The sequence below is a fragment of the Lepeophtheirus salmonis genome, chromosome 2 (assembly GCF_016086655.4).
Source record: "Lepeophtheirus salmonis chromosome 2, UVic_Lsal_1.4, whole genome shotgun sequence".
NCBI lineage: Eukaryota > Metazoa > Arthropoda > Copepoda > Siphonostomatoida > Caligidae > Lepeophtheirus > Lepeophtheirus salmonis.
This window is the reverse complement of record NC_052132.2, coordinates 21,718,709-21,746,683: the sequence shown is the minus strand read 5'-3', so window position 1 is coordinate 21,746,683 and position 27,975 is coordinate 21,718,709. Positions and strand designations below refer to the sequence as shown.

Genomic DNA, 27,975 nt, shown 5'->3' with positions numbered 1-27,975 from the left:
AAACTATGTTTTTAGTTTTGTCGTCGATTTAATCCATCTTCTTCATATAATCTGTGCTCCTCGACTAAATGAATTAATATTTCCAATAATAAACTGAAGGACATTCGTCTCCTGGAGTAGGTATTTACTCCTCATCTAGACACTCGCCAACATTTTTAATACTTATTCATTTAAATTAATTGAAATAATTCAATTCCTTCTCCTCTGGGTCTGCCTTCCATTTTTCAATCACAACAATCTCTTTATTTTACTCAAATGAGTGGGACATTCCAACTCTGACCCTCAATGTGTTCGTTTTCGTGTGAATGTCAATAACAAAGTAAATAAAGAAAGATTTAATCTTTCTTCGTAAAAAAACAAGAACATTTCCCGCCCCTTTAGATATCGACCCCTTAAGATATTGGTATTATCATAGTTTAGATCACTCAGTCTTTGTTTTATTTTGATATTAGGTAGGTTAGTCTTGATCACGACATTCAAGTATACATACATGGTTACACTTATTTCATAATTTGATAATTACTTTGATTAATTATAACTTTTTTTTTAATCATAATAATTTGGAAGTTAAATTAATTCTTTAATAACTTGAAGATATCATTTAAAAATCAATGATAAAGTCTTACTTATTACGTTTCGTTTGTATATATTTTTTGACATAAATATGCTCGTAAAAGATAGTCGTCTGTAATATCTCTAATTACGAGTAAGATAATATTTTGGATTGTTTGTACGTCAAATCATCTTGCTGCGATAAGTATATTATATATTAGGGATAGTAAAAAGACCATTATTTTTAATGGACTATTAATTTATACAGTACACCCTGCATACACGCTCGAGACTATATGCACACGGCTGCAATATTTTATTAATTGCTATTTCTTAGATCAACATATGTTTATGATATATATCAGGAAGCACTATATACAATGTACTCTTCTACTTTTTTTCAAACATTCATACATACAAACAAACTTTGCTTTATTACTATATTTATGAAATAGATATATAATATAAAAATATATGTTTCTATTGCTGGAAAAAGTTGAGATATCAGAAGCCCTCAACACTTGAAACTACATAAGTAGCACTCCACTTAATAATGACACAGGAAACAATATTTATAAACAGCACTCAAGGTATTTTCGTTACATCAATAATGGCTTTTTTATTTTTGTCGGCTGTTGTATCACTATTTTTTTTTATCCTATCAATATGAATATGTATTATATATAAACTTTCGATTTATCTGATTTTACCTTTTATTAATGCCTTGAATATTGATTTATAATTTTATAAAGAGCATAACTCCAACTATCGAATATACATATAATCCAACACAGGGACATAAATGGTAAACTACTATTTGATGCAGGTTTTTTTCGATCTTTTTTTGTGAAGAAAGTAGAGAAATGTAATTTATATCTCATTGTGATTCAGATTAGTGCTTCATAGACCTATTATCAAATATGAAGTTAACTATTAATTATGACAAATGAGATAATTATTTATATAATCGATTACAGTCGATTTCAGCTTTTTTTACTTCTTCTTTTTGTAATTATATTGGCAATAGATTAAGGGGCAGTTATTTACAACCTTTTATTCTTTACATATAGATAAATCGTAAAATACTTTGAATACATCTTTTTTAGACTTTATGTCTAAATTAATTATTTTAAATAATAATTTAGTAAGTCATGATTAAAAAAAAAAGAATAAATCATCTGAGGTTTTTTAATGTAACATATTTAATATAAAATGTAATATTCCCTCTAAAAAAATAATAAATCAACCAAACCTCACTCTGTATATTATTTACTCTATATTCTTATGTATATTTTGTCCTATTTATTTTTAATAGATTTATACATAATTCTTCAAGATAAAGTAAAAAAAAATCACTTTATAGTATAAATATGTTTACTTAATTTCCCTTTACATCGTATGTGTTGTAAAAAAATCTTTAAAGCTGCAGGGATATTTGATATATGTATTGTGCACACTTTTTAAGGTAATTTTGGTATTTTACTATGGTAATTTTTTATGAAATATATTAAAAATGCATTTTTTAATTGTGTCAAAGTTGTGTTAACTTCAATCTAAAAGCTACAACAACTAAGTACTGTGCTTCTTTTACTTAAAATACCATTGAAGAATTCAACAAAAATGTTTTTTTTTTGATTATTTTAAGTAAAATATCGCTAATTTGATTCATATGTACAAGGGAGAAAAACAGCAGAATTTATGATATTCAACGGCTTGATGTTTGAGCAACACGTATATTAAACACTTCTCAAAAACGAAAATAAATTAATTTTTATACCATATAAAAATTGGCATAAAGGACATAACCTTTCCAAATGGAATAAATGAGTAACTTATATGAGAATAGCTTACACAAGTTGAATGAAAGAGGGCTATCAGCAGTTTTACCAATTGGTTTTTTTATATCGTTCAAAATTTACTACTTTCTATTTTTTTGATCGTTTTTGCGCAGTATGTATCTGCGAAAGCATGTTAAAAGAAATTATGTGAAAAAAAATGAGTGAAATTGATTTTTAATATAAAATGTGGTATGAATTAGTAATGGAATCAAACAAGTTAAAAAAAAAAGAAGCTAGTTCACAATAATTTAGCCATTTTAGCATTTTATTTAGTAAAGAATAAAGCTTTACTCTTTTTTCCAAACTTATTGATCATTTTTGGATATGTTCTATTACAAATCCGGCAATCATAATTTCGATTTAAGTTGGATAAATATTTTTAAAGAAAATGATTAACATGTAAATCGCAGTCCTAATTAATGATTATTATATCAATGTAAAAGTAATTTGCTATAAATTATATCCTTTTAATGCATACCCAAAATTTCATTAACAAATTTGATTAAAATTAAGGTATAAATAAATCCTCTTGTATGTATAATATATGCTCAAAATGTCGATAAATGATTAATATGTCTTTAATAAAGTGTAAACATAATTATACAATAAATAATACGTACGTAATATTTATGCAACTTTTTCATTTTTCATATTTCCACAGGAAACAAAATCTTATATTAAGGAAAATAACTCATAATTTATTTGGAATTCTTATTATATATATATTTTTCATATTTGAACAAGTACAGAGTATATGTTAGTGATGTATCGCAAACTGAATTTTGCGGCTCGAGTAATTTCGAGTTTATAAAAACCACTCGAGGAATTACGAGGTTTACTTGTTACTCGTTTGAATACTCATTACTCTCATGGGTACTAAACTTACAATTTTCGCCTAATTTATAATTTTGGGGTGATAAAGATAGAAAATTAATTGGTTTAGGGGGACTACAGCCCCTTTATTTTACCTCCTACGGAAGTGTCTGACACTATTTAACACTTTTTGCGCAAGGACAAATTCACAAGATCATATTACATTTAGAATGATTGAAAAATTGTCCTTTAAAAATTGTTTTTCCGTTCTTTTATTAGTAATAATAGGATTCACATTCTTAAACAACTAGGATGAAGCAGCTTACTACCTAGTTGTGGAAGTGAAATTTTTTTAATCCGTTGAAAAAAAAATATGTTTTAAGGATTTATATGCTTTAATATTCTCAAAAAAGAAAGAGGGAAGAAACATAATTTGTAATGAGTTACGAGTAAATACTCACATTTTAGACAAACAAACCGAGTTTTTGATGCCTTTTTCTGTTTCCTTCATAAAAATCGAGAATCAATATAGGAATTTTAGTCGTGATACATCACTAGTAAATGTAAATTAGGATAGGCGATGTTGTAATTAGGTGATGGGACAGGCCAAGGATTTCGATATGTTAAACATAGCAATCTACTTTTCCTGTTTCCTTATGGAATCACCATTTGAGGAATATAAAAACATTGAGGAAAGTAATCCTTAATATAAATAAGCTGTTGTAATTTAAAAAGACTCAATTCTCGAAACCTCTATTTTTAAAGACAAGACGTTTAAAAAATGAATAACAAAACGATGCTAACTTTAGGGTCAGGGGTTCTCAAATGGGAGTACGCGTACCCCTTAAGATACTTGGAGGCACTCCAGGACTATTTGTGATTTTAAAAGAATAATTTACAAGTGGTACATCACTGAAGCTAAAATTGTAGTGTACTGGTAAAGGTGCACTTGGATTAAATAAATACTAGTTTAGAACCCCTGCTTTAGATGATCCAGATAGTCTTGTTTGTGATACATAAAATTAGGAGCTTTAGGCAAAAAAACCTGTAAAAGGGACCAAAGAGCTGCAATTAATGCAGAAAAATTGCACGACAAGATTTAAAGGCTACAAAAAGAATGTTCATACGCATTTGAGGGTACTTTATCACATTAGAAGATGATTTTTTTAGTTATGAAAACAATGAATATATGTATTTTAAAAGTGCCAACTGTTAAAGGTACCTAGGTATGAGATGCCTCCTCTAATCTAGGCGCAAGTCCGGCATTGTTGCTAGATCTTAAAGTTAGTGGTTTATTGAAGGAAGATGTTGATGTTATACACATTTTTGTTATATAAATCCAAAGTTGACCGAGAGGAGATCAGTGTTAAAACAATTCCAGGTGTGTTGAGAGGGCAGTCAAAATAATAAGTCTCATTCTGCTAGAATCTAAACATAAACGCATACTTGCCAAATAGCTAATCCGTGAGATGAGAAATTGTTTTATTTCTAAGGGCAACATCAAAGAAAATTATAACGTTATGGAGTTTTAAATATTATATTAATAATCTAAAAATTAAACACAATATGTATGCATTATAAGCTGTTTTAAATGATAATTTTATTAGCTAAAGTATTAAAAACTTCTTATGAGTTTAAAATCTTGACTCAAACTTTCTCAAAAATATTTTTTTTATACAGTTGATATTATAAATGTTTGAATATATAATAGTGTTATACGTATATCTTCAAGGTCCCACAAATAGATGGATGCAAATTACCTATTGAGCTAACAGAATAAGTTTAATTTTTTTTCTCTTTAACATATATTTCTGTAATACATATTTCCATAATTAAAGGTTGAACATAGTAAATTTTTAAGGCAATTTCTTCAAAAAACTATTTGAGTTACGGATTAGAAATTTTATATCATATGAGTAAATTCTCAATATCAGGACTTGTCTAAAATCAAAATGGTCAAATCGACCTACCCTAATGTACATAATATATTTTTGTCATATTTAAATGTAACTGTATTAGTCAATAGTCTAAGTAACTTCCAGAAATGATCAACAGATCCAGTAACAAATCATTTTTTATTTTGCGAAATAACCGTTCTAGCTGAATATTTTTAAGAGTAAAGTTTTTGGTTTTCTCAGAAAAATGGTTTCTCATTTTCTGGGGAAAAATGTTTAAATTTTGGATCTCGTTAGTAAATAATAAAAAATTCAAGTTTTTATTTCTAGAAGAAATAATACATTTTAAGCTCGTCCTATCTATATATTGGCAATTATCATTATCACAAATAGTACACAGATAGTATATATTAATATGAGGTTGGTCTGAAAAAGTTTCTGTTCATAACGTGAAGATGGCAGCAATCGTAAATAAAAACTGGGTTCATCTATCTAGCATCTATTGACAGTTATTCAACAAAGTTTCAGCCATTTTGTATTGGCAGTTGTAATGTAACAGTCGTTTGAGTGAGTTGATGCGTGTTTTTTTTGTGCAAATGGACAAAATTAAATATTTGTTTTTGAAAATGCAACCTTTAAATAAATTAAAACAACAGCTGACATATAAAGGTTTTTTGTGTTAAAATTTGACTCGTCTAAGTCAATCTCAATCGGAGTAATTGAGCCACAAAAAAAAGAGTCTCGTGAACAATTATTTTGCGTTGAAAGACGCCGAGTAATTTTTGGTCAGATTACAGAGAGCGATGGGAGCATCGCTGGGAGAAGTGTGTAGAGTTACAAGGAGTCTATGCTTAAAAAAATGAAAAAAAATAGAAAAAATTTCTTGAATCTTTGTTAGTTCGGAAACTTTTCAGACCATCCTCGTATATGTATGTTACTGAAACAGGGTATAAAAGAGAAAAAAAAGACTGGGAACATATACAATTTGTGTTTAATGGAGTTCCATCATTTGAAACATTAGGTTCCTTCATTCGGTATCATTTAAAGCACTAGTCAACAAAATTTCATTTTTTTTTTGCTTTTCTATTAAAATGGTATGTTCATGATTGTTTTTACCTCGAGAAACATGAAAATGACTTTTATAAACCAAAGTTATAGTTTTGTGGCCTAAAATATGTTTTTTTTAGAATATTTTTTAAATCATTTTTATGATTTTGCACTGTTTGTAGCATTGAGGGATGTAAATGACAGAAAAAAAGCATAAAATAAAGTTTTCCAAATGAATAAAAAAAAAGTATATATATTTATATTTTAATAATTATTTCTATATCTTCTTTTGAATTGGAGAAAATACCTTTTAACTACAAAAAAATGACGATTTGTTAACCATTTCTTTGAAAGTCTAATAAATCTCTCATTTATAATTACAATGAACAAAATCATAGTTTGTCATAAAATAATAAAGTTATAAATTATAATAAAGAAAATCACCTGAAAACAATTAATATTTTAAAATTTATATAAGATTTGTTACTTGAAAAGATGTTTTTGTATATTTATTAAGCTATTAAGGCACAAAGTAAATGTTGCTCTTTGTAAGCCACAAAAACCAAAATTTTGGCTTATGAAGATTATTTTCATGTTTTAAGATATAAGTAACCAAAAAAGACTATCTCAACTGAAAGACATTTTTTTTACTATTGCTGATGCATTCACCGTATCATTTGCAATGCATTAATCATTAGCTTTAAACCGAGTGATTCTTCTTAAATGTTTAATTTTATAAATTATTTTCATCACAAAAGTATCAAATTACCGATCGGAAACTTGAATGCAAGAGCCGATAAAAATATTGATATTAGGACAGCATTTATATAGAGGAGGACGAGAACATCTAATTCATAACTGTTATGGTCCAGTTAGACAAGTTCCAATGTATTCATAGGTTTATAAATCTACCACACATACCTTAATGTTATAGAAATATTTTCTTCTCCCTATGTGCAACCACAATGCATATAAGGTATTTTTCGTACCGCGAATTGTTTGCCTTGATATAAAATGTTCATGTAGTAATGTTCTATTGTATCAGAGGTTCTCAAACTGTAGTACGTAATCTCCCTCTAGGTAGAACGTGGAATACATAATTCATGACAAAATTGTGTTGTCAAAATTAGAAATACATTTTAAAGCAATAATTTTGTTTGGCACAATATTCTTTCAATAATTGTCAAGTTTTAAATTATAGTGATATTTGGAGACCTCCATACTTTCTTAGGTGGCTTGCAAACCTTATAAGTTTGAGAACCACTGCAGTACATAATATTAGACTGTAACTTTAAAATAAAATGCAAATTTTAATGTATTGTATTTGTAGTTAGAAATAGTTTAAAAAAAAGTATTTCCTCCAAAATAATAATATAACTGCAATTAAATATTTAAAAATCAACAAATTATCAAAAAGAGCAATGTTTACTTATGAATATAATTTTAAATGGGGAAATTTATACTAAAATGTTTCTTTAACAGGAAAATATGGCAGTAATAGACCTCTAAGCCATTATATAAAAAGTACGTATTGATTATGAAATCATGTTTAATGGCATATATATGTATCTAACTGTTATTTTTTTGGCAATCTAAATTGTTTTGGAAAATATTTGTTCTTGTCAATGAGTTATGGTTGAATACTAAAAGGGAATAATATCCAAGATTTTTAAAAGAATATTGGAAATTATGAAGTTTGTAGAAGAAAATAGCAAGCTTTACATACCTGGTAATGAATGAAATGTGACTTTCGGATTTAACAATGAAATATGCTAATCCTCTTTGCCCCTCCAAAATATGTATAGAAAATATCTTGGGTTCTTAAGAATTTATATATATATTTAGTAAAAAAAAAAGCCTTATTATGTGGATAATAAAAGATCTTTTTTATAAATGTATATATTTATTATTTAGATATTTCATTTTTTATTACAAAAATGATCTAATTCATTAAAAAAATTAATATAAAAAATTATAAATGATACTTTTTCACATATTTTGCATTAAAATCAAAAATGAATAATGACGATGATTAAGTATTTAAATTCTACTATTTATATTACATAAATAAAAACAAATACCTATAACAATCATTTGTTGAAAAGCTTAACAATTTGGTAAAACTAGTTTGATTTTTCATATATACATATATATATAATTGAATTTACTTGCAAATAAATATATCCTTTAAAAATAGCTAACTGATAGAAAATTTATGCCATATTTATAATTTATTTTGATGAAAGAAATTAATTTTTTTTACTTATATTTTATCATTATTGTCATTTTTAAATTAAGTGTGATTTTTGAAGGATTTTAATCAAAAACTGTTAACATAATTTGAATAAAATAATTTACAATACATTCTAAAAATATTTTATATAATTTAAACAGTCTCCAGAAAGAGCCAGATATATGTACATGTAGATATAGATATAGAGGTCTGTAGTTATTATATCCCTCCTAACAAAAAGGTGAAGGGTAAAGCACACAAATCTTACATTAAAAAATGTATGCATCTGTTCCCACTGTTCATAAAAAGTGTTTAACCTACGTATTCTAAATTTAGGCTATTTTTGGGCTTCTGGAATAAAGTTAAAGCTATCAAAGTAATTTTTCCCTTGTTTAACAAATTATAGCCCATAATAAAATATTTGCCTTTACAATTAAATGTAATATTTTACAAGTCTTTATTTTTTTGTGTTATAAAAGCCATTTTATGGATGAGAAATAATTTATAGCTCATTGTTATTTTTATCATTTTATTAATGAGACTTCATATAGCCATTAGTCTGATTTACGGACTAGATAATAATTCAATAATCAAGGCTGTTAAAATACTGGAAATAACATGTAAGTGCGTATTACATCAGCTTATTTACACTAGTGCCGCTACATGCAAGTATTATGTGGAAATGTGCATTAAAGTATTCATGTAATTTTTTTATAAGGTGTGCAAAAACATAGGTATTGGATAATATATGTACAAAATTCATGCAAGTGCCTTTAAAAAACACACAAACAGTGGTCGTTTAAATACATGTTGTCGCCTTACCTCCCACAATAGGTTCGATGGATATTGCACCTTTTGGAATGAGAAAAATTAAAATACCTTGAACATAAGTCTCTTTTAAAAAAATGTATGCTGGTATGTAACAAATAGGCCTAACGAAGTGCTCTATATATGAACGCTTACATACAATACTGCCTATTTCCTTACATACTAAATATATGTATATTTATTTTTAACAAAATATCATTTTGATATGTAAAAACTCATAATTGCCTTACATATGTTGGATATTGAAAAAATAAATACATAATTCCTTGCATATTATGTAAATTTTACGTGTATTTTCATTATTACTCGGTTTTGAAGAAGAAATAAATATGCTTATTCATTAGCAAATTTTGTCAAAGAACCTCTATTCTGTTTGGAGGTTATTTCTATTTATTTGTTCTAATCTTAATTAATAAAAGAGGAATTTATTTTTTAAAGAGTCTGATAAAAACCTTTATATGTATGCAAAATGAAATAAACTTATTTTTTTATAATATATTTAATACCTCAAAAGGCTTGTTTCCATTTAGGTTTGGTAAAAAGAATAGGTATTTGTTGAAGATTTGAGGGGAAAAAGTTATCATAAAACCATTTTCTTTTTGAAAGAAAGGACTATATGGATTAAAATATAGAGAGACCTTCAAGTTGTGCGCTTTGAATAGCTCCAAAATTATAATACAATGTTTAAAAAGCTAGTATCAAGACTAGATGTTGGACGGACATATTTTTATTAGTTTAGGCCTTAATGGATTCCCCCTAGAATATATATACCGATAGTTTGGTCACAAATTGGTCCGGGATAGTGGATCGAAATTGTATCTTGTTCAAATTGGTGATCGTTATTTCATTGGTAAAAACCTGAGCCATGGAATGAAAATGTTATCCCTCTCATATCAAAATTTGTCTCTGTGAAATTTTGTATGATGTCATCCAAGCGATTATTTCTAATTTTAAATAAGAATTGACGTAATTAATAATTTATTAAAATATAGGTTCAGACTGAAATCTTACATGAAGCTCATGAAGATTGCATTTTATTAAAGATGTATACAAGCCAATTTTATCCGTTCAATAATTGAATAATACTAAAAACGATTCCATACTCTCTATATTAGTGATGCTAAACTCTTTTCGGTCTGTCTTAGCTCAATTGGCCATATGAAAAAATGATTTTTTTTGTTCTACTAGAAAAATGCACCAATTCGGTTTAAACTTAAGTCAGCTTTATACTATTAAATTGCTAGTTTCGTTGAAATTGAGTTAGTCCTGTATAAAAATATGTTGATCTAAAAAAATTATCCTCTAACGTGTTTACTGGTTGGGCCCCATGATTAAGTATGTTTGACACTGCTTTACATACTTATAGATCCCAAAAAGCTATTTACAGTTGAATTAAATTTCGAAGGGATCCCTTGAATGTAGATACAACACATAAAAGTTAACTATAAACAATAAGGGCGGACTTCATTACATATTTTTCAATTATTAATTGTATGTCTTTCCTCTCCCTCAAAAACTCAAACCATCATTTTAATATGTATGTACATCATAATCTTTTTTATAAGCTATTCCAATGTATTATAGTACTAGACATAAATGTACATTGTATACAATAGTCTATTATATTTATGAAAAGGTGATGGTAGTAAAGAGTTCATTATGCTGAGGCAAGAGGCAGAAGAGATGAAGAAGAATAAGAGAAAGACGAAAGCAAAAGGTTTTTTTTTTCATTTTATGTATCTTCTACTAGGTATGTATGCATACTCTTCGTCTAGATACACAGAAATGTATGGTGCTACTAAATACCTATATATATATACGTAGATATTCCTTTTTATATAGCATATAAATATATATTTATATATTCTTATTGTGACTTATTAAAGGAAAAATTAAAACCTTACGGTGAGGGTAGATATTTTGAAGCTCGAAATTTTGTCTGCCCTAATCCTATCCCCCTACAAACCGGTTTTAATACAAACCCACGCTAATGGAGACTAAGTATGGTACAAATATAACTCTAACACGTCAGGTGTTCATAATGCTTCCGTACGACAACATACCCCAATCTTATTTTCATCATGAACAAAGAAGTTCCGCACTTTCATGTATTTTGTCGAGCAGGATGGCAAAGACCCAATGACGAGGATTTCTTGGAAGCGACCATAATAATTCGAACTCCTTCTTTTTTGAGGATAATAAACAAAGAAATGGATACGAATCTCGGCTAATCAATGAGTGCGATTGCAAACAACTTAAACATAGCTTCTCGTTTAAGTGTCTATCGAGTCATCAATGAAGACCTACGGTACCACAGGTATGCACTCTGCAAGGGCAGCTTTTAACCCCGTGAAACAGGGAGAAAAGATTCCCCCAGACCAAGGCTTTGATCAATGTAAAACAGAAGGGACCCATGAAGGATCTTGTATAGTTGGTCTCAGATAAGAATTTTTTTTGTCAAAACCACAAGTATAACTCAAGGAATAATAGATAGTTTGCAACTAGTCCTTATAACGTCCCTAGTATCATGAATGCCTAGTACCCACATCAAGTTATGTTCCTTGGCACTGTTAGCAGCGATGGTCACGTTATGCCAACCTTCATCTTCAAGCAAGGCCAGAAGGTCAACGTCAAGGTGTATATTAGTGTTCTGTAGACCAAAGTTGGATTTCCAATGAAGGTGTCCACAGAACCTCATGATCCCTGAGAGGGCGTTCCACACTTTACATAGTGGAACGTTCTAGAAGGCAGGGGGGATTTTCCAGGGACGTTGTGAACGTGAGGTCCAAGCTATGTACGATTTTATAGATTGATTGTTAAATTGATATTATAATGTTTATTTTTGAGAAATTTTTTATAAAATCGGTTAATAAATAAAATCATAGCAGCGTTTTACTTTTTTGCTTGGCATCCGGACGCTAAGATGAACCACTCAATACATACAATACAAATGCAAACACCATCAAAGAAATTAAAATATATGTAAAGTTGAACGAAACGGTATGACTATGAAATATGCAGTGGTTTATATTCATGCAGTATAGAAACAAATAGGACATTTCCCATTTCTCGAATTTTTTTCTTGACATTCTTTTGTATTAACAAATTCATTTATTTCGTTAGTTTTTTTAAAGCCATCATTAATGCCAAAAAATGAATGAACTCGTACAATCTATGTAAATTGTAGAGTTTACATATTTGTAATAGTCAAGAATATCAATGACTACGTCATATGAAAAACGTATAATCCGCTTTTGTAATGTTCAATATCTTCTTCACAATGTTATGATCATTATTTTGAATATTTATTTTCCTTTGATCAAAGTACCTACATAACTACATCAATCAACATTAATGGAAGTGAGATAAATTATTTGTTTGTTATCTTATTTTGCAATTAGTTCATTATATAAATAATTAATGATTCCTCCATCGCAAAAAAAAAAAAAGAAAAACAAATTTACTGCATTTATCTTAAATACAGTTGAGATATTAAAAGTAAATGTTTTAAAAACTGTCCGTTTTTTTTTTGCTCGTGTGAAATAAAGAAGGGCCCTTAAGAAATTATTGACTATCAATTGTATAGAGTATGGGCGCCTTTAGAAAGTAGGGGATATCCCTCGATTTTACATCGAATAGTCTTCCTCTTCATTATTCTAACAGACTGCCGTAATAAAGGAGAAAAAAACTGGTTCGATTCCTCATTTTTCTTTACTTTCATTGTTAGAGTAAAAAGAATCAATTTTCTTAAGATATAATTTTTGGAAATTGGTTCATTTTGTTTAATAATTTTTATATCATAAACTATTTCTCTTCAACAGTGTTGCTTTTGATTGATTAATTATAAAAATATAATGTTTATTTCAAGAACAATTAACAAAAATTATAAAATCCCCATTTTAGTCTTAAACAAGGAATTTGCAGTAAAGTAAATTGAAACAGCTAACTATTATTAAAAAATAAAATGCAACGTCATCAAGTGTATACCCTTTAGTCAGGTGAAATATATGGCTCGATCACTGCCACCAGCCTTCCTTTTTTTATACTTTTCTTTCTATATGGTTTTATGTTATCCCTATAAATATAAACGAATTATCTTTTAATACTACTTATACCTATAATGTGTAGAAATATACCTATGAAGGTAATCAAACGAAGGTTTTTAACAAAAAAAAAAAAAAAAGCAGAGATCCAAAAACCTAATTTCAAACTTTTTGAAACAATATTAAAAATATACCTGCCTTTTCTTTCAAATACAATAAATATATACATAAAAAGAAATTAATTATTTTTTCTTCTTCGTTCAAATTTCTTTTCTTTGATTTTTCTTTTCAAAGAAAGCAAAAGTATTGTTTGGATTACAATTTATTTAATTCGTTTTAACATTTTATATTTTGCCCTTTTAGGAATAAAAAGTTACTTAGAGTGTAGCTATGAAATATTATCTTTAATAGTATTTCTCCAGAATTTAAATGTATGAATTAATGATAGCTATTAAAATTCACTTTTTGACACATGATTTATTATATTTAAATCATTTTAAATAGTTAACTTTTTTATAAACAATCTAATTAAAATACTTCGAGACTGGAGGAAGTACTAATATAATATTAATTAAGAAATGCTGGAAAATATCAATATTTGATATTATTCTGGGAGTTTTGTGACCTTAAATTTTTTTTTTTGTTTTTGAAAAAAATATGTTCAAATTACCTGTAGAGAGAATCAAGCTCTCTTTGAGCCAGTCCACAGATGCTGGAGGATTTGCTCTTACGACACATCGTATTTTGTAGTCTGTATTGATAATCCCGTATTGTTCTAACGGAGCATTATCCCATGTAATGCCAACTATTTTAAAAGAAACCAGGATTTTTATCAAGGAATGAGTTGTTACTAGACTTACTATATGTAGATATTTCCACATCCGCCGTGAGTTTTTCATTATTGGCATAAATGGCTGAACATGTATATTTTCCTGAGTACTCCTCTCGTAGATGTTTGATAAATAAAGCCTTTGCTGGATCTCCAGGGAGCTCCTCAATATATATTCTAAAAAGAAGAATAAGTATGCGATTATTATTGCGAGAAATAGTATTTTCTATATTGGAAAATATTATGATCATAAAGGTATAGCGTATAAATTATAAATAAACTTACATTAAAAGAACGTTGTTTTATCGATAATGTCAAAAGAAAAAAAGAAAAATAAAGACTTACAAAATGAAATGACATAACAAACCTTTCAAAAGGGTAGAGCCAGCATGTTAGCAATGCTATAATAAATAGGGAGCTCTTGAAACTTTGACCAATTGTGTGATTCAGGATATTATCAGTATATGAATGATAGAGACACATAACATAATCCTGCCTAATAGTAACATGTCTATGTTTTTTTTTGGCTAAATAAAATAAAAATAAAAGCAAAAATGCCAATAAAAGGGGTTTTAAAAATGTACGTTTAGGGATTCAATCAACTCCAAATGAGATTTTTAAGATATATATTATTTCATGACATACATATAGAACGTTTTCACATTACACCATTAATTTAGAAGTCGGGTTTATTGGAAAGGACATAAACAACCTATTGTTATAAGAATTAAATGTTTTGCTCATAAATATACAACAACTTGATTTTTCATTTTGAAAGCCTTTAGAAAGAGCTTCCTCAATAATTTTTTTAGAAATAGATTGGTACGTTTTGTTCCTTAACTACGTAAATATGTATATATAGTTATTCCTTAAACAAGGCGCTGCTTTCGTGGAAATTATGTAATCTATCGTGACGTCAGTTGAAACACTTAACTATTGTTATTTTCTAATGTTAATCATCCAAAAGAATTTACTACACTCCCCGTAAAAAAAGTAATAGGATCACGTCGTAACCTTGATTGTATATTGCAAACTTTACTCCGACAAAAAAAAGGTCCAAAATCAGTTTTTAGTAGTTATCCAATTATGGAATTATTATTTAATCATTATTGGGAATTGTTCAGAGTGTAACAAGAGCTAATTTTAATTCAACCAGGGATGCTGGAACAATAGGGGTCTTTGATCCACGCACTATTGAGTAATTCTTTTAGTTATAATAAAACCAAACAATTCGGCTTGCCTATAAAAAATCTAATGTCAAAATGTTAACTCTAATTCTCCCAAAAAGCTTTTTGTATCTTAGAAAAAAAGAGTTATTTATCAAAATTGCTCTTATACTTCCACCTCTCCCATTAAAAAAAAAATCAATCCTTGGGACGTTTCTGATTAGGTCATCATTATATAATTTAGCCCCCTACTTCAAAATGCATTCAAGTGCCGGTAAATTCAACCAATCAAAGATCAGGACACTGATATAGAGAGAATATGTTAAACAGTTGATAATAAAATACAGTTTATATTACTATCTTAGTGAAATTTACATAACCTATATGTCATTTCAACCAATTTAAAAAAAAAGACAATTGCATTTTTTATCTTTACAAGGAATTAAATTTTGATGCATTTTATTGTCAGCTATCAATTTCTTCGTCTCACTAGATATGTTATTTCTATTTCCTAATTTATTCTTTTGATAAATAAACGAAGTAATAAGTTATATTATACTTATACTCGGTTTCCAAAAGGACATGTATAGAATTTCTAGTTAATCCCTCGTTGTATACATAAATATTGGTATTGGCTATCTTATTATTTCTATAGGATAGTTTTTTGGCTATAATATACAAATAAAAATGTATAACTAAGCTTTTAATAAAATATTACTAAGCAATATAATACAGTAAACTAAATAATATTGCATAAAATACTATATAGGATTTTAATATTATTAAATAATACCATCAAGTGACCGAATCCGCACTCCCCACTTCATTGAAGGCCTCCGGAAGTCCATCAAGGCTTCGCCGGGGACTTCCTTGTCCAGGTTGGCCAAGAACCGTGGAGTGAGCAAACAGCTGGTCTCCAAGGCTGTGAATGAGGACCTCGGATACAGGTCATACCGAATGGCCAAACACCACATCCTCACGGCATCCATGAAGGCCACCAGGCTCACCAACGGTAAGCGTCTCCTCAATGACCTGAAGAGCCATGGAGGAAGAATCATCTTCTTCTCCAACGAGAAGAACTGGACTGTCGACAGAAGCTACAACGTCCAGAATGACAGGTGGCTTGCCAAGGAGAGAGAAGAGGTCCCTACTGTCTTCACTACAAAGTTCCCGGCCTCCGTGATGACCCTGGGTGTCATCTGCAGCACCGGTGAGGTGATGCCTCCTTTCTTCTTCAATCCCAAGAAAAGGGTTAAAGCAATAAGGTACTGCGAAGTAATGGAGGAGTTCGTCATCCCCTGGATGAAGGATACGGCCACAAGGAGGGAGTTCATACTCCAACAAGACTCAGCGCCCCCACACACCGCCATGAGGACCACTAACTTATTCAACTCCCACGACATCACTTTCTCGGATCGCAACACCTGGGCCTCCAACTCACCCGACCTCAATCTGTGTGATTACTATTGGTAGAGGAAGTTGGAGAGGGAGGTGTGCAAGGTCAGCCACAAGAGTATCGCAGCCCTGAAGGGCTCCATTACGAGGGAGTGGAATGCTGTCGATTCCGCGGAAGTCATCAGGGCATGTAAATCCTTTAGGGGCAGGATGGAGAAGATGGTGGCTGCTGAGGGAGGACATGTTGAATAAATTTATTGTTTAATATCATGTCTAACTTTGTCATATTGACAAATACACTCCAAATTCCATTTTTATCAAGCAGGTTGAATTTTAAGATAGTTCCAATTTATCGTGGACCCTGTATATATATACATATTTTAAAGTAAACGTTCATGGGTACAATAAAAGTAACGATAAGATATCAATATCTATAACGATGGAAGTTTAAAGTTCGAATGGTACATATATTTTGACGACAAGTTACGTAGAAAAAGTTAATTTACACTCATCCTTAAAAGCAGTTCAAAAGAGAAAGGAATGAACGTAGCATGTATGGTTGCAATGTATTATATACGAAACACATTTAAAGGGGTTGATGGATTATCAAAGCATTGGATTTGGCATAGATTGATAACAATTGGGAGGTTCTATTTATATAAAATATATTCGTTTTGTTTTAATGATTAAAATATGTGTTATATACCCTATTACCCTATATATATATATATTTATATATTCGAGTATATTGAATATGTATATATATATATATATATATCTATACAAACATACATGGGCAGTGATGCTAATTGGGAGCATTTTGGGCATGTTAAAAAAGTAACCGAAAATTAGTTACCACCACTATTCAAGGAATGTTTTGGAGGAGAGTAGCTTAGCTGCCGTCACGTTTGATTAGTTACCAGAAACTGTGACAAGGGAAGAAGGAGAATTGTAAATAAACAAGACTATAGACAAGAGTGATTCTGATGTTAATTCTCAATTCTTCTCTAAGTGTAACAGGGAGTTATTATTATAACTCCACAACAAATCCTCAAGGTTACACTCCCCTTTTAGGAACACACAAAAATGCTCAGTCCGGTTCCATATATATCAACAATAGACTGTAGGAGAAAAGTAAGTTCACTACTCAGGAATTCTATAATGATGAATATAGCTAGGGAAAAGAAAATTAACTCTTCAGTTTGCCAACTCAAAAAAAAACGGATGCCTTTCATAGATGATTAATTATACATTTTCATCCAATTTGAATAACAATTTGGTTTAACTAGACCATTGGTTGTATTAATATTACAAAACCTATAAAAAATAATACTAATGACTAATGGTGTATAATTTGAAGATTGACGATACTACATAAGCATTTGTATTTCCTGTACTTGGTCGAACTTTTGGTAAGGCGGCAATGGTAACAAAAATTTCATAAGTATTTTTATGAGTAATCCGGGGGAGCTGTATACATAGATTATTATAAAATTTACAAATTTCCTTTGTTATTTTTTTTATCAGATCTTTAGTTATTTGGTCAGTCGCAATTGAACTAAAGACACTTTTTTGGTGCGGATTGATATTCATTCTCCGAGGTGCTAAAATGAGAATATCCTTCTAATAATCAATTCGATCAATTTTTTTCTTGAACAATTATTTTTTCCTCGATTTCTAATGTTGATCATAAAAGGAATAAAGAACTAGAATAGGAGGGAAATCTGAAATTTCATTTTTAAGTTTGGAAATTATAGGTAGTTTGGTATACCAAATTTTAATCAAATTGAATGAAAAAATACAAATTCATGTTAAATCTTACGTCATAAGTAAATGATAATAGAATTGAATTTTTTATAGTATTAACATTGATTGTCAAAGAATTAATAAATAATAATATTATAAGTAATTTGGATTATGATCAAGAGCAGCTTTATATAATTAGAGATTTGAAAAAAGTTGACGTCCTTGTAAAGTGTGACGTAAAGTTAAAAAAAAATGTTGGTAACCTGTAAAATATGAGTGCTATTGTTAATTATTCCATCTTTTTTTGAAAATTTGAAGAATTATTGTTAATAGTCGTAGTTTATAGTCATCTCTGTCAGTAAATATGTCGCCTCTCAATGTAAATATATTTATCTAGGGCATTTTCTTAGTGTTGTTTTCTAAACTCACCATAATTTCGACACTTTTCACATTAATAAATATGAACCTCAACCCATCTGTATTTTGTGCATTCATCCTAAAAAGAGAGAACCCCCATTTCCTATCCATTTTTGTTCACTCCCCTTACATGACGTCATTGGTAAATAAACAAAAAGAGTCAGGAAGGTTCCATAAAAAATGTCAATTTTTATATTTATATGCTAATATACATATAAATAATGCCAAAATTTCGCAAAAAATGGGGAAACAATCTGAAAACCTATTAATATGCAATAAAAACAGCTTTTGAAAGAGGCCATTGTAATATGAACTTGTCCAATGGTGTATTCAATAAGCATGGATTTAAATATGATTTATCTACAGAGATAATATGTATGTTGTTAACTGGGTATTCTTAACTGAAGTGTATAAATTAATGTATAGAAACCCGAGCCAAATAATGGACAACAAAATAAAAATACCCTTTACTGAACTTATTACCATAGGAAAGTGGATACAGAAGGACAGAGCCAAGGATCTTGCCAACAATATGGAGGTAACACTATTAATTTATATATTTAACATGTGTTACAAATGACCCTGTATAAGTAAAATAAGAACAGTCAAATAAATAATGAAAAATATGATGCCTGTTGACAGTCTCCTATCAATCAATAAATCAGTTATATAATTAAGAGATGATTTGTGTCTGTTAGTGTGTTTTTTTATGTGATGAAGAATAATAATAACAATAAAAAGTAAGTTTTTATTTTTACAAAAAAAGCAAAAAACTATTCATTTTAGTGATTTATTTGTTCAAGAGGGGGAAAAAAAGCAAAGGAATGAAGATATACATTTTATTTTATTTTACAGGATAAAGAATAATAATTCCCTTTCCTGTACCCTATGTAGGCATATACTTATCTACTCATGTATGTATATAGGAATGTAGATTATTTACTCGGCAAATAGAGGTTGAATGTTTATTTACTAATTTAGCTAACAAAAATTCAACAACAATTTCCTGGTGGAAGAAAATCCGTTAGTGACTTTCTTTTAATATTTAGGTTATTAAATGTACCTAGGTGTGTAATTAAACTCCTTCAAAACAAGGCCAATGTGATTTGTTTACAAAATCTAAAACATGTATTTTTCATACAAGAAATGAAATACTTATGAATAGTATACATTTATTGTGACATTAAATACTCACTCTCCTTCATATTTGGCTCCCCTCATTCTACCACTTCCTTTCCTCATCACGTTATATTATCATTAGGTATGTGAAAATTGTCGAAATTCTCGTTACATATAAATTTAAAAAAAGTATATGTTTGTAGTCTACAAGATATAAGTGCTCTTATTAATTTTGTCTCCCTATTTTTATTAGTTACAGGTCTGCTCAATAAGTACATATTTTTCTATCTTCCATTTTATGTTATACTTCTTATTATAGCTCTTGAATTTTGCAATGTTAAATATTATATAATATTTATTAATATATAATACTTAATCGTAATAAGCTAATGTCTCTGGTACAGCTTCCAGGGCAATAATGAAGGTTGTAAACTTTGTTTTGGACATGTGAGAGTCATCACCTCCAACTTCAGTCATCATCCATCAATCATTCTTAACATATTCACAATCCTGTTAATCTCATCACTGAAGAAAATAATTCTTCCACCATTGAACTTTATTTATTGATCAATGTATTCCCATTTATGCCCCTGGTGACTTTGTATTTTTTTTAAAGATGTGGCGTTTACAGGAGTTCATCTTGAAGTCCAAATTTATATCTTTGGAGGAGACAGTTGAACAGCTCTAGTTGCGATTTTTTTAGCCAAATGATAGAATTCCACTGTGTTCTTGAAGTAATCAAACGTGTTTTTGATTATAACAGGACACTAACAATTCAATATATATAAAGCTATAATATATTTTTTAAAATCTACAATCTTTACATTGATTGTTTAATTGATTTGAGAGAGCGAATATGTTCTGGAACACCTAATGTCCGACTTTCTTTATATAATTTTTGCATCAGGGAGCACTATATTCAATGCACACTATATACACGCTCAATGCTACATGAAAAATTTAATTAAATTGACTACATTCTTATTTCGACGGGGAAAAATATGAATATTCTTTTATATTCAAACATCCATTCATTATTAGATTGATCTTAAGTTGAACCAACGTTACTATGTAAAGACTTCTTCTGGAAAATTAGCAAAATTAGTTATTTTTAAAAAAGAACATAAGTTTCAATCAATTTACTTAAAGTTTATTAACCCACAGAATACTCAAATTGTATCTCATGGTTATATAATGAAATGCCCTAATTTCCTCAAGGGAACATCCTTTTAGGTTAGCAAGAGTTGATGTTATTATAAATACCCAGGAGTGAAACTTTCTTTATTAATTAAGATGTATATTAATTTCTGCGAATTTTGATTAGTCAAAATTCTATTAAATATCCAGTACAAAGCATATGTTACAAATAATTTTTCGTTACTCAGTCAAGAAAATAATGACATCAAAGAAAGGAGATCTTTTATAAATATTAAGTAATATAAGGTTGATCATAGATGTGAAAGATTCTTTGGATCCCTTCCAACCTAAATTTAAATCTTATATGTAACTACACTCATACACTGACATACAGTAGAGATGAATCTACTATGCAATCCCTTTTACTTGTCTTCTTTCTTTTCAAAACCAATCGTGTCATATTGTGATTATATAGTTGAAAAGTTCAATCAATCCACTGATAATAACAAAGCTAATAATATGTATTTAGTAGATAGTGCAGAGGAGATTATATCCTATGATCCACTCGTTTCATACTCTTCAAATAATTTTAATGTAAAGAAGGTTCAAATATGTACATATCTCTCATGTAAAAGGATTTTAAGTCTAACTCATAGAAACATTGTAGTTTATGGGAGAATGTAGCTCTAATTAGTTGTCTTTGTGTCACTCGAAATATTGTAAGAAGTTGTCGTTACTATACCCAACATCCTGTAATATTTAAGAACATTTAGTGATGTAAATCGTATGTATTTTGAGCATGTTAAAAAAAGAAACCGAAAATTAATATATATGGAACGACGTAGCTCAATGGATAGCACACTTGAAATTATGCTCTTGAACTCAATGTACGTAGGTTTGCGCCCCCTTCATCCCTTTAGAAGGAAATATACTTTGTGCATATGGACTACAAAGATTATTACTAGGTCATATGGAGTAGATGTAATATTGTATAATGTTTACTTATACTTAATCATTGCAGCTCCATCTGACCAATGAAAGGAACTTACAAAAATCGACATGTTAGCCCTGACGATTTGAATAATGCTTTGAAGGGTAGCAGCTTAGCTACCATGACGTTTTATTAGATTAACTACAATCAGCTGTGACAAGGGAGGAGTGGGATAAGGAAACAAAGTAGTCCCTTGGCAAGAATTACTCCTATATCCAACAAGGGCTTACAATTATAACTCGTAATAAATCCTCAAGGTTTTATGAGCACACACGAAAATTCAATCAAGTTTTGAATATAATTGAATGTAGTAGAAAAGGAAGTTCACTAATCAGGATAATGACAACAACTGAGGAAAAAAAATATTCTTCAGATTGCCAATTCCAAAAAACTCAGCAAACTAAAAAGTACACTTGATTTTCATCACTACACATAAAATATAATAGTACCTACTATTGTTATAAGAAATTTACTTAAAAGGAATGAATACTTTAAAATAAGGTATGAATCATATTTTAAATATGAGTAATGAAATATATTATTACCTAAATCAGTCAAAACTAATAAAGAAAAATGAAAGAAATGTTCAAAGTAAGGATACATAAAATACATATGTGCTGCTCTTATCGGTCTATGAGCCTTGAACTACAAATATAATATACAAATACGACTAAGGACTCATTTTAATCTTATTTTGGAAGAACAAGTTTCGAAATCAATAGTACTCATGTTCTTGGTTTGGAGAGAATTAAATCCAAAATTTTCCTATGAGATATATCGAACTGGCACATTTCTACATACAAAAACATTATGTTTTCCAACATTTATTTCAAGCCTAAATTAAATAATAAGTCCAAAGAATCAATTTGCCAAAATGAGTTATATCTCATTATTGCATTATGTATTTAGATTATATTTTGAGGGTTGTTTACTGTTGATAAATTAATTTTTTTATTGTAGAATTTTACTTAACTGCTTGCAATGTTTTCAAGTGAGAAAATATGCAAGGAATAAAATAATATCATTGTAATTTACATACCTATTACATGATAAAGATCTTCAAACTTCAATTGTGGATCTCTTTTTAAAAAGTTTTAAAAAAGTATTTTTAGAGAAAAAAGACGTCTTTTTTATCTTCTTGTACATATTTTTATATTTCAAATTTCCCTAGAGAAATCAAGAGAGAATCGATAAAGAATAAAGACAAGTCTGAATATCAAATGATAAGAACTAAAAGGAAAATACCATAAATAGAAACCATGTGGGTCCATCCTCAATTTTCTTTTTTTGATGGAAAAGAAAATGTTAAAAAACATTTTTGTACATACATGTAAAAAGTGAAAAATATATTATATACTTTGAAATCATCAAACAAGACATTTGAATCAGAAAGAATCATCAATAAGTTTTATGTCAAGATTGGATCTTATTTATATACTCGCATATATATATATATACATAATATCTTGAAAGAAATAGTCAAAAAATGTAACAGATTTATAAAAATTGATTAAGTGTTTGACAGATCCAAAGTATAAATATTAATATGATTTTTTCTATATTCTCATACTGGCCTTTGTATTTTCATATTTATATGTAAGCAAATGATAGAATCTATGGAAGGAATATTAATAAAATTCTGCACTAAATGCACGTAGAATTTTTTTTGTTTTTGCAAAATAATTAATATATGTTCATTTTTACACAGATTGCAAGTTATACTTATATGTGCAAAGGAACAGTTTTTGAATGTTCAAATTTGAACATAGGTTACGTTTGAAGATATTGATTATAATCAAGAATAGCTTTACAAATGACCAAAAAGAATAACAGACATACCCATATGTACCTACTATGGCAAGAAATACTCTATACAAAAAACGTGGAATCTTTTTTTTTTTTTTTTTTTTTTTTGACTAACTCAGAGTATAACATTAGTGGAATAAAAGAGAGAATTGAACTAAAACAAAGTCGTTTAAAGATATCTTAAGGAATACAAAAATTTATTTTGGTTGATCTGTTTATTTTATGTTTCAGAATAACATAATAAATAAAGTTTAAAAACATTCACTAGACGATTGTTTTAACTCAATTACTTTTCCATTCCATAACTATTCTACTAATATAAAAAATAGCCTTTATTTGGCGATAAAAAGGAGTGGTTGTTCCATGGCAATATGATTTCTTGACTTATACTATGATTTTCGGATACTGTCGCAATCCTTCCAGCTCCTAATCAGAAATGAAAAAACTCCCCAGTTATTTACTCCGTAAACATATGCTATTCATGAGATTGCTATAATTGAGCTTCAATGGTCATTTTTTTTTAAATCAAAGAAGTCCACAAAATTTAGACTGAAAGAAAAATAGACATAGAAATCCAATGTTAAATTGTATCATGCAGGTATTTACATAGTTGAAATAATTCTAAGAAGTCATTTTCATAAAAAAACAAAGAAAAAAATAATAGTTTTCTATCAAGAGTCATTATTATTTCTAGAATAGGATTTGAATAATAATTGAAAATTGGATTTACATAAAAAGGAAACATATTTTTAGTACATCATATTATTGACAATTCTATTGGCATTTTCTAATGAAAAAGCAAAGTTGCGACTAATTTAGTATACGTATTTGATTGAAATTATAAGTTTTTTTGCATGCAGAGGTTAAAAAATTATATATTTTATTAATTTTAGGGAATCTTTTTTTTTTGTAAATACACTCAAATATATATTTTAAAAACTTAATTAAAAATATATACATTTTTGTTTTGATTGATTAATAAATTTCAACAACAATAAATAAATAAATAACACACAGTTTAATCTAGAGAAAAACACAATTTATTTACCTTGCGCTGTAATTCCTGTAGAATATTAATCAAATTTCAGGGTTTTTTTTTTTTAAATAAGGATTTAAAAAAAAATAAGGAGGTGATATGGACAGAGAGAAAGAGATAAATTGCAAAAAGATAAAAATACAATATTAGAAAGAAAAAATAATACTAGGTGCAGAAAAAAAAATTATGAGACAAAAATTCTTGGACACCCTTTTGGTCTTTTGAAATAGGGTAACAAAAAAGATACCAAAAGGTGGTAAGAATCTTTTCACCTAAAATTTATTTGTGATCTTATTAGTACATATTATTATACTGTGCAAATTTCAGCCCACTATGTGCAAAATGCATGAATTTGTCCTGATCAAGCAATAACAATAATTAATCGAAGTAACAATGAAAAAAAACAAACACATTTCCCATAATTTTCCGAAATCAGTTAATTTAAATTTGTCTGTATATTTGGATTTTGAGAAAGTCAAGTTTCTATAATGCAGTGGGTATTTAAGACACTTACTTGTCTCCTTCTGGAACGGGTTCACCATCAGGTCCCAACCATTTGAGATCCCGTATAAGCTCTGGATTTTGTACATTGGCTTTGCAGGTAATGAAAAGGTTTTTCCCAATAGGTCTTAATTGTTTTCCCGTTGGAAATATTGTTAAATGATTAGCAAAAACTTCTGAAAAATAAAGGTGTAAGGTATTTATTAATAAAGTATGTAGGTGGTATTTGTAAAAAAAAACAAAGAAAAAAACAACTAAAAAGGTGCTTAATCCTATAAAATCATTTAATCTACCACTTTTTTTGAAATATAGACAATGCAAAGATTTTAGCTTTATTTTTAGTTATATATGTATTTATTTATGCTATTTTGCTACTTTTTAACATCTTAGAAGATATGCCGCTGACATTAAGTAATCCTTTTAATATATTTGATTTGTAATACTTTTTAAGATAAACTATCACAAAATAAGAGCTTATTTTTCTTATGTACATTCAATGTTCCTTGTCCGCTCTATCTACTTTAAATAACTCTTTCTTTTCATCGAATAAATAGTAAATTCAATAAGAATAAATAACTCTATACTAAATATAACCTACATAAGACACCATTTCTAATCTGTATACTCTAAATAACACTTTATATTCAATTATTTAAAAAAAAATAATGATTAAATTACTAAACCCATAAAATCTGAGGCTTGGCTGTAGTAGCCTTTTATAAAAGATATTTTTCCTTTCAATTTTTTCTTGGACTAAACTTTTAAACCTGATAATTTAAGAGATGACCTTCTTAAATTATTTGATGATGTATTATTAGAAAGACAATAATTGAAACGCGTGCGCATACAAAAAAAAAATAAAATACAATTGGAAAGCAGAAACGAAGGAGAAAAGTTCTCGAATGCTTAAGATTTTGATAGTTGAGCTGTTTTACTCTCCCTTTTATAAAAAATATATACAGTAACCAGAATGGGGATACTTGGGCTTTTTTTAAACTTATTTTTACAATTAATATGAAAAAAAAAAAAAAAAAAAAATAACCAAAATAAGTTTCAATCTTGAATCTACATTTAAATAGAAAATGCTCCAATACAGTTTAGAATACATTGGTGAATTTTCTAGTTCAATATATCATTATTAAACGTTACAAAAGTTTAAGATCAATTTCGATATTAAGGCTATTTTTAAATATATTTAAAAATAGACGTAGTTTTTACAAAACTAATTTTTAATATGGGGTTATATTTTAATTGACATCAGTCAGATGTAATAACGTCAAAAAATTCTAGAAAATAATTTGTACATATATTGACACCTCACAAGGCGTTTCCTCCCTTAAATAGACAATTACATCTTACAACTACTTTAAACAATATCCAACTATGATTGCAAAGTTGTTTTGCAGATATTTCAATATGACTTAAAAGTGAAATCTAGTCTGTAAAATATATATTTTAATTTTGAATGGACTTTTTTAATAATATGAATAAATAAATGTTTATCCTAATTAATTATGCTTTTACATAATCGATTTTAATTAATTTTTATTCAAATTTCCCATTTTTTTATATATTCCACGCTTACGTATTGACACTCAGAGCTAAAAAATTAATTCAATTGGGTTAAAATAAAATTCGATCCAAGAGGCCAAATTATGGATCATGGCTCCAAAACGAGGTAATATTTGGAAGAAAAAACGATCCAATAGGTCAAATTATGTATCCTAGTTCCAAAACAAGGTAATGCTCGGAAGAAAAAAAAATGATTATGTATTGTTACTTTTATAAATACTCTATTATAATTGAACAAAAAGCTTAGAAAATAATTAAAATTTGGTGCGCACCAAAGTTTTTTACACAATTACAAAAATATAGGACTTAATAACTTGGAAGCCAATAATTTGCTTTTTAAAAAAAAGAGGTAAAAATTTACTAATAAAAAGAGCAAAATATTTTTGATTTCCCGCAGACTATATTTTCATTATTTTACTTTTCCATTCCATTATAATGTTGTAAAAAGTTTGTCTAGAATACTTACCAATCCCACCGTCGAAGAATTGAAAAATAAAAGGACTTTTTGCATAAAAAAAACAAAAAAAAACTTTATGGAACGACGTAGCTCAATTAACAAAGCATTTGAAATAAGTTATTCTCTTGAATATGAGAGGGTTCGATACTCGGTCGTTCCTAAAGAAGGAAATACTTAGTGTATATGGACTTCAAAAACAATTCCTAGGTCTGATAGAGTAATTGTAATACTAGAATGTTTATGTATACTTAATTAGTGCAACTCACATTTAAAAATAAATAAAGATATTTTTGCGTGCGGTTTTGTTGTTGTTGTTGGTAACCTAAACAATGTATTTATTCAACCAAGCTGTTTTCATTATACATCCATTCTCGAGGAGATAACATCCAAGTATTGAGTAACTACGAGTAAGTGCGCTCATGAAAAACAGAGAGTAACAATGATGATTTGTTAGGGAGTTATCTTCTATTTAATAAATTACATCTATATTATTAAAAAAAAATATTATATGGACGCTTAATAACTCCGAGCTATGCTGGATACTACAGCTACTT

The 27,975-nt window shown here is 28.4% G+C and overlaps 1 protein-coding gene across 13 annotated transcripts in view; it reads right to left on the bottom strand.

Annotated features, from left to right (window-relative positions):
• Window positions 1–27,975, bottom strand: part of LOC121132656 (fasciclin-2) — a 131,322-nt gene that overhangs the window by 45,738 nt on the left and 57,609 nt on the right. For 5 of the 13 annotated variants that reach the window (XR_005869413.2, XM_071886689.1, XM_040728081.2 and 2 more), the window contains exons 2-6: window positions 25,406–25,568; window positions 24,904–24,918; window positions 14,110–14,255; window positions 13,920–14,054; window positions 9,201–9,230 (exon numbers count right to left, since the gene is read on the bottom strand). Coding sequence is in view for 11 of the 13 variants with exons in the window: in XM_071886689.1 (XP_071742790.1) it covers window positions 9,201–9,230; window positions 13,920–14,054; window positions 14,110–14,255; window positions 24,904–24,918; window positions 25,406–25,568 (489 nt within the window). In the remaining 2 variants the exon portion in view is untranslated. The remainder of the gene's footprint in view (window positions 1–9,200; window positions 9,231–13,919; window positions 14,055–14,109; window positions 14,256–24,903; window positions 24,919–25,405; window positions 25,569–27,975) is intronic. The other 8 variants (XM_040728079.2, XM_071886693.1, XM_071886690.1 and 5 more) reach the window with 3 other exon arrangements.